Here is a 9,089-nt window from a genome sequence, read left to right on the forward strand (position 1 = left end):
TTGGGTCGTCGACTGGTGGTGGTCGATGGTGAGGCCGGTAACTGGAGGTGGAAGGGTGGTTGTTCTTGGTGGTTTTGGGCAGTAGGGTCGACGCGGTGGAGCTGGAGGTTGCTGGGGTTGTTGAGGGAAGTTGGTCCGGTGCTGGGGAAGGTGACGGGGATACGACGGGTCTGGTTTTTCCGGTGAAAGGGGGGTCGGGCTCGTTTTCTTTTCCAGTAGGTTTTTTTTGTGTTTCGTTTCCTCAAAGAAGACGGAGGAACAGTGGTGACGAGGGGAGAGGAACTGGTTGTTTGGATGGTGGTTATGGTGTTTGGGCGATGGTGTTTGGACGGGAGTGATGGAGGAGTTCCAACGCTGGGGGGGGCAGTAGGGTTTCTTCGTGGGTTCTTTCTCAGGAAGAAGAAGCAGGAACAGTACTCCCTTTGTAGGGTTTTTGATGCACAGTACCCTTTTTTCCAAAATTTCAAAAATCCTCCCTTTCTTTATGTTGGCTTTCCGTGTTTTGTACTGGGCTTTGCCCAGAAAAATGAGCCCCGCGCGTGGTGGGGTTCAAGGTTTATGTCCCCCACGCATGGTGGGGTTCCCCATGTGTCCTGGACACGGTTTATTACGGGCTAGGTCCGAAAATTAGGCCTAAAACCGGGTAGTTTGAACCCGAATATTATTCTTTTGCCCGGACCCGAGAAATAGGAACACGTTGCTTAACTAGTCCTATGTAAGCAAAATAACTACCAAAAATAAGACTAGTATTTAAACAAAACTATATCTTTTTGAATATTTTTCAAGATTTAAAATAGCTACAAAATATTAATAAAACTATATTTTTTTGTAATTTTCGTTTTTAAATATTAAGATAAAATATGAGATAATATTTTTGTATTTTTCAAAGTTAAAAATGACTATAGAATATTAATAAAACTATTTTTTTTGTAATTTTCGAAATTATATAAAGTACAAAAATAAAGTGCATTTTTTGTATTTTTCAAGTTTATGAGAGATACATAAACTAAAATTTATATATATATATATATTTTTTTGAGATTTTTCTTTTTATATATATATATATATATATTTTTTGAGATTTTTCTTTTTGTAACGAAATAAAGTAAAAATAGCTAAAATAGCTATACTAGACCCAATTTCACATATTCACGCTAAAAATGTGAAAATTCTCGGGGAGGGTCAAAAATCACGTGCTTACAGAGGTGACCAGTGATTGAACTCCTCCCAAGTGTACTCATACCCTAGGCCAAAAGTGGTACTGTGCTTCTTCAGCTTGATAGGTTTGGTGATACCTTGCAGGTTCTTGCCAAGTCCTTTTTCCGGGTTCATACCCGCTCTAATCCAGGATGCTTTCGATCTTGCTATCCCACCACTTGTCTTTGTCTACAGCATTGACCCGCTCGATGTGGTGGTACGTTTCTCCTCTTATCCTTCTTCTGCCTCCGATCATTGGAATGGTTTGACGACTGTAAATAGGGTTGCTACCGTCGCCATGAATGATTACTTCTTGATGATTCCATTCAAATTTTATAGTTTGATGCAAAGTCGATGCTACGGCCCTAGCGGCGTGGATCCAGGGTCGTCCCAGCAACAAATTATAGGATGTTGGTACGTCAATGACTTGGAACTCGACATCAAACCAGGTGGGTCCCATCTGTAGGCATAGGCTAATTTTTCCAATGGTGGACCTCTAAGATCCATCAAAAGCTTTGACACTGATAGCCCCGTCTTTGACCTTGTGCAATCCCTTACCCAATGTCCTAAGAGTTATCAATGGACAAATGTTGAGGCTGGATCCCCCGTCGACTAAAATCCTGGTGATAAAGTGATCCTCACATTGCGCAGTAATGTGCAATGCTTTGTTGTGACCAAGCCCTTCTGGTGGTAATTCGTCCTCGTGGAAGGTGATCTTGTGGCTTTCCAGTACCTTCCCAACCATGTTTGCCATTTCGCCTCATGTTATGTTGCTGGGAACATAAGCTTCACTCAGTATTTTCATTAAGGCATTTTTATGTGCCTCAGATCTTTGCAGAAGAGCCAGAATAGAAATCTGTGCTGGTGTTTTGTTCAGTTGCTCGACGACTGAGTACTCTTTGGCCTGTACCTTCCTCCAAAGGTCATCGGGTCCGGTTTCAACAACCCGCCCGGAGGCTTGCTTACTGGACTCAGCCAAGTGCTCTGGGGTATATACCCTGCCTGTCCTACTCATGCCTGTGCGGCAATTGCTTCCCCGGTATATGTCTTTCCTTTCCTTCTAGCCTCAGCGGTGTAATCCCAAGGTATAGCATTTGTCTTGAATGGGGTCACGTCTGTCATGGAGATCGGAATAGGCACCTTATGAGGTAACACAGTAACTTCGATAGGTGGAGGCACCTTTGGAATTCCGAACTCAACCTCAATCGGTCTTGGCGCCTTTGCGGAAGGTGCTTCAAACTCGAGCGGTACTGACACATTTACCACATCGCCCTTAGAGGGCTGAATCTGAACAACAATGGGATTGAGAGTAACTGCTGGCTTCTTAGGTTCGTCTCCTTCAACTATCAAACTGATTGAACCCTCGGGGTCCCAATCATCTTCAATCTCGATCATATGGATGTCTCCACCCTTGTGGTCGGGCAGGGGGTTATTGCGGACATTCGGAGCGGGCTCCTTTGCTATAATGATCTTGTTTTCAATCAGGTTCTGAATCTTGTCTTTCAACGAGCGACACTCGTCGATGGTATGGCCCTTCATCCCGGAATGGTATGCGCAAGTCTTGTTTGGGTTGATCCATTGGGAAGGATTTTCTGGAGTTACAGCTGGAATAAGGGTAAAGTAACCGGCTGCTTTGAGTTTTTCATAGAGTTGGTCAATTGGCTCAGCGATGGCTGTATATTGTTTGAGAGGTCTGCGGTCAAAATTTGGTCTGGGTCTAGGAAAATTTTGGCGAGTGGGAGGTGATTGGTAGTGAGAGGGTTGGGCATTATAGGTTTGGTAAACAGGTGCAGGTTGAGAGTATCTGGGTAAAGTGGATTGATATGCGGGAGGTGGAGATGATTGGTAAACGGGTGGTGGAATTTGGTAGGTGGGTGATGGTGCTTGGTATTTTAGAGAAGGTTGGTATGTGAGTGGAGTTGAGGGGTATGATTGGTATTTCATAGGGGAATTGTTTCTTTGCGCAGCCATCACAGAATTCACGTCCTTTTTCTTTGACGTGCCACCAAACTGTAAAGCCTTGTTGGTGGCCTGCAATGCTTCGAGATTAGTGACCATACCGTTCTTGATACCTTCTTCGATCCTTTCTCCCAACTTGATGATGTCGGAGAACTTTTGACCCTCTATCAACATCAGCCTCTCGTAGTATTGCGGGTCCTGAGCCCGGACAAAGAACCTATTCATCTGCTCTTCTTCCAAGGCCGGCCTGACCTTAGCGGCTTCTGTCCTCCAACGAGTAGCATACTCGCGAAAGGTCTCTGTGGGTTTCTTCTTCAGATTTTGGATATAGAACATATCTGGTGCGTTCTCAGTATTGAACCTGAACCGGACCATGAAATTGGACGTCATATTCACCCAACTTGTCCATTTCTTCGCATCCTGGCTAATATACCAAGATAATGCGTCACCCTTTAGACTCCTCATGAACAGCTTCATACGGATCTTCTCGTCCCTTCCGACCCCTACCAGTTTATCACAATACATTTTGAGATGGACCCTGGGATCACCTGTACCATCGAACATTTCGAACTTGGGAGGTTTGTACCCCTCCGGCAGTTCGACATCTGGCTGAACACAAAGATCTTCATAGTTCAAACCTTCCACACCTTTGCTATCTTCGACACCCAGGACCCGGCTGGTTAACCTCTTGAGCTCAGCAGCTAAATTCTGAATGAGGGAGTCTTTGCTGTCTGATTCAGGTGTATCTGAGATAGGCTGGGCATAGTGGGGTACAGTGTCCACAAATATGGGAGTGTTTTGGTCGTTTGTGGTGTTTGGGGGTTCGGGAATGAGCAATGGAGTGTTGTTGCAGGTGTTGCAGGCTTGGGTATGAGCGGGTTGTGCTGGTGGTGGTGTAGTATGGTTCTGGTTGTTGGCATCAGCAGCGGCAAGAGTGATTGACAGACTTGCCAGGTTTCGAACTTGTTCCAATTCTTCTCGAAATCTCAACAAAGTTTGCTCAAGATGAGCAGCGGTTTCCTTAGTGATTGAAGCGTTCTGAGAGGTTTCCTCGATTTTCTTTCTAGCACTGGTATCTCCCATTTTGCCTTTGTTCCTGTTTCTGGTAGGACGCGGAGGAGGAGGAGGTGGAGGACCCTTGGATCTTGTTGAGTATGCTGATGGTGCCAGAATGCACGAACTAACCTTTGGGGAGGGGAATAAAAATAAATAAAAACAAAAAAAGTAACAAGTTAGTGCGGGTTGTGAGAAGAAAATGTTGCAATATTTAAACATATTGTGCAAGAATATAAATCGCGTCCTAATTTGGGTGCCTCGTTGTACCTGAGGTAGGCCTAGCGACAAATTAACTTAGAAAACTTATAATGCTAAATGCCTCATTTTATTGATAAAAAATAAGATGACTCCAAAGCGACGCTAAATAATGGAAAATAAAATGTCACTAGTGGTCATCGGCCTTATTACATCATTAGAAGCAAAATAAAAGACTCCTAACTACTTGGTTCCAGACGGACCTTCCCCAGATCCGGTATTCTTGCCTCCCTCGTACAGCTGCACCAGCTCGCGCAGTTCCAGCAGCAAGTAAGCTCGGGCCAGGTGCCCACCTTCATTACCCTCAGCATTCTGACAATCATCGATCCTCTTAAGAAATTTACCTTCCAATTCCACTAAGCCTCGTTCCAGATACCCCAGTCGGTTGTTGGCATTGACAGCTATATCCTTCCACTCGTTGATCAGCTTCTCGCGGGCTTCCTGTTTTTCCCGGTGTTCGTTCTCGCATTCTTTCATCCTTTTGCGCAGTTGATTGTATTTAACCTTTGCTGCAGTCTTTTCATCAATAAGCCTATGACCATGGACAAACCCTGGGTGACCCAAACCAATGTGATCATCCTCCAACCAACCCAAATAGTGCGGCACACATCCGGCATGATACCTGTCTGGTTCGAGGGATTCCCTTCCCAAAACAAGCTTGCAGTGCCACATGTGCTGAGCTTGACACCTGTGTGGGCTATCATCATCCTGAAAGTCGACTCTGAAGTGACTCATCTTGTCGAACCTTGGTATGATTTATTTCCTCCCTGCTTGTCTCATAGCTCGGAGAGGGACATAAGGGTAAGTTCCTCTCAAGCCAATGAGTATAAGGAACGGTGCATCCCGAGATCGAACAATAAATTCCCCGGTTGGGAACCACTCATACATCCATTGTACATGCTCTTCTTTCAGATTCTCAAGCAGCTCTACCCATCCACTGGCGTCTTCTGGCTGAGCAAACATATTGGGCATAAAGTTCATTCGCTTTGGGTGATGAAAAGCTATATGGTCATCCCAATCCCTGCGTATGATTTCCTCTCTGTAGTCGCATTTCTGAAGGTGTTCTATGAGCCAAAGTTGAAGTAACAAGTTGCACCCTTCAAAGTGTGGGGCTCCTTGTTGACACTTTTCCAAAGCCCGGTATATTTCAGCAACGATCATGGGTACTATGCTGAAAGTTTGCCCATCAATACCCTCCATTAAAATCTTGGTCACCATGGCTAGTCTGGTGTGGATCCTCGCCTTCTTCATAGGGAAAATTATCATGCCCAAGAAGCAAAACATGAATACAAAGACCCTTCTATGTATGTGTCCCAAAGAAGTGAGGGCAAACTCGTCCATGTAGGTGTGATAGGACTTGTTGTGGCCATATCTCTCGTACAAAAAGTCAAATGGTATGAAAGAGTCCTTCAAGCAAGAGAGGTCGGTATTTTTCTTGAGTCCCATCATCTTAAGAAAGCCTCTACTTTTGCAGTTTTCCGGCATAAGCAAACCCGGAGTCTCCCAGGGGATACCAGCTAGGCCCCCTATCTCTTCTAGCAAAGGGTTCATTTCCAAGTCTCCGAAGCGGAACACTGATCGTTCACTATCCCAAAACAAAGTGGCAGCCTTAATGATCTTGTTGTTGGGCTGGATTTCCAGAAGTAAGGGCAAATTCCCTAAGTATTTGCGGACGAGTGTCTGCTCACTGGAGTGAAGATCTCCCACCATTTCAGCAGCCTTGGATGAATGTTGGATACCATACTGAATCTGGGGACCTCGTGCCTCATTTTCTGCAAAAAAAAAGTGTTAGGCCCTTAACCCCACCATACTCGACTATTTGAATCAATAATTAGCAAAAGGCATTTAGTTCTCCAAATAAATACACATAAGAAGAAGATTTTTGGAAGAAAACCAGAGTTCGGGTAAGGGCTTGAGATTATATCGAGGGGAAGGTGTTAGGCACCCCTCAAGATCCACTAGTGTGGTTCCCGGCCGTACTTAGTTGTGACTTTAAGAAGAGTAGAAGTAACAGACAATGTTTGCACACAAGGAATACAAATAAGTTGAAAGTTTTGAAAGAAAAGAGAGAAAAAATACATAAGTGGTTTTGGAAAGAAAAGATTGATTGAAGAAAACATTACTTCTAAGAATACATCATATTGTATAAATAAATAAAAAGATCCTAGGTTTAAATACAATATGGATCACCTTGGTGCAATACCCAGCAATCATTCTCACACGAGATATTAGCGCACCGGTCATCATATCCATATTCTACCTTTCCCACCCTGTTAAGGTGTTAAAGCGCGTTTAGTCTCATTTACTTATTGCATGCTAATACCCGTCCCGACCTATTAGGCTCGGGGTATTAGGACTTCTAATCCTAAGAGGGAAGAAAGGGATGGGGCCTTTATGGAGTTTAAAGGATAAAATTCTAGTTTCGACATTCAAAAACAAATATCAAATAAAGGGATGAGTAAACAAGCAAACAAGGCTCAAATAAACCCCTAAAATCAGACAACACTTAGTTTAGCATGTCTTAGCATATACTGATTTGGTCTTAAGTTAAAAATTAAGCGGCGAGCGGACTGGTTCAACACATATATTTAGACAGAAAGTCTGCATTAGGCAGCCCGGATCCAATTGTCAGAAATTGAAGTATTTTAAGTGAGTCAAAAAAAACACTATTTTCAGAAAGGACCTAACGCAGAATAGTTTAAGACAGAAGGTTGAAAATTTGCAGAAGTTCAGAGATGACTTGAAAATCAGCAGAATTGTTTAAGTGAAACTACCGTAGAGTGATGAAGAAAAGTTTACGAAAGTGAAAAGACCTTAAAGGAATAGTGAGTTAAAGGCTGTTTTGAAATAGTAGCTTCATGAGATGAATAAATTCAGGCAGAGAGTTAAAGGAACCGTTTCAGAAAAAAAGAAAGATGCAAGTTTAGAAAATTTAAGAGCATTGCAGATTTGTAAGAGTTTCAAAAGCAAACAGATTTGGAAGAGTTTTTGTTGACAAAGTTGAAGCCAATTGACAGATTATTCTTACTTAAACACATTAGGCGAGTTTGAGCTCCTATAGGCATGGTATCTACGTGACTGAATTTTTTAAGGCTTGTTACTGTTATTAAACCGGTAAAGGAATGAGTATTTGATTACCCTACAGTTTGCCTAGCGTTTATGCATTTCCTATAGTCATGATTTCTATATGCAATTGGTTACATGAATATTAGGGCCTATAGGTAGGATTTCTAATGATTTGCAATACGACTGAACATGAAATCTTATAGACATGATCCCTAAATGATTGAATGAAAGGAATGCAAAAGCCTATAGACATGATCTCTAGGTGATTGAATGAAAGGAATGCAAAAGCTATAGACATGATTTCTAGGTGATTTATACGTTTAACCTATAGGCATGATATCTAAGTGATTAAACAACAATATTGATCCTATAGGCATGGTATCTACCCTTTAACATATGCAAGTAAATATAAACCCCCTCCCATACCCTTTACTAATATTCCCCAAGTTCTTTTTACAAAAATATTACAGAACCAGAAGAAAGAAAGGAAAATAATTAAAATACATCACAGCCTACAGCTAGATCCGAGCAGCCTAATTCAATCTTAATATCCGATAACATGTGTTTCACCAAATCCAGATTCCAGATTCCAAGGCCTTCTCTTGTTCAGAGTGTTTCAAAGTTCTAGGGAGCCTCTAGGAGCCCTAGGCAATGCTTACACTCTGAAGAGTAAATATTGTAACAGAATAGTGCAAGTGTGGAATTACCAGCCCTTAGGCATCCAAGTTCAAAGGGAACTCTATGGTCCCTAAGCATGGCTTACCATAGGGAGGCAGAACTTAAAGAACTAAGAATGAGTGTAGAATGAGGTGATTAGAGGAAATCAAAGCAAAGGGTGGTCATACCCAGCCATGGGTAAGACTGGCACACCCCTAATCCTTTACTTGATTCAAGCAAATAAAAGAGCAGACTTTCAGAAGTCAGACAGGGGTCTGGGTGGTGATTAGGATACTACCAGACCCTAGTCAAGGCTCAATACATAAAAGGGGTTAAGGGAATGGGACTGATTTGAGTGAAAGGTTCAAGAGAACCTGGTCCTAAGTCAAGGGTAGCAATAGGCTGCTACCTTAACTTAAAACATACTCACATACAAGGTATTAAAGGGAAGGGGATCACATGAAAGCATTCATATAAACATCAATAAAAGCATAACAGAACTTAAAGATGCAGGAGCATGAGGCATGACAGACTAATGTATAGCCATTTAGTACCAGAAAACATATAGTTGAGAGGTCATGTAGAAGGGAGAAGTAAACACATAGTTTTAGAGGACAATATTTAAATTGTGGAGACCTACCAGTTGCAAGTTCCAAACAACAGAATAAATAGAGTAGTGAAACAGCCAGAAATCCTTTAGCAAACACTTGAGGAAAGCAAAGAGATTCCAAAGTCTAGCCTTGGCTTTCAACCGGCTAGTCAGAACAATAGCACAAGTAGTAGTAAAGAAGAGAGAGCTTTGAGTGTGTGTGTATTTTTGAACTCAGTTGTTCGTGTGTTTAAAGAAAAAAGAGCAGGATATTTATAGTTTAAAAACCAGGAAAGTAAGCAAGGCAAAG

General features: G+C 42.4%; 1 protein-coding gene across 1 annotated transcript; it reads right to left on the reverse strand.

Annotated features, from left to right (window-relative positions):
• Nucleotides 1-2,208: 2,208 nt before the first annotated feature.
• On the reverse strand, nt 2,209-4,239 carry LOC138884868 (uncharacterized). The gene is made up of 2 exons (XM_070165726.1): nt 3,258-4,239; nt 2,209-2,825 (listed from the first exon to the last, which is right to left on the reverse strand). The coding sequence occupies exons 1-2, from the start codon at nt 4,237-4,239 to the stop codon at nt 2,209-2,211; spliced, it is 1,599 nt and encodes a 532-aa protein (XP_070021827.1).
• Between the last annotated feature and the right edge of the window lie 4,850 nt (nt 4,240-9,089).

Source organism: Nicotiana sylvestris, chromosome 2, assembly GCF_000393655.2.
Source record: "Nicotiana sylvestris chromosome 2, ASM39365v2, whole genome shotgun sequence".
NCBI lineage: Eukaryota > Viridiplantae > Streptophyta > Magnoliopsida > Solanales > Solanaceae > Nicotiana > Nicotiana sylvestris.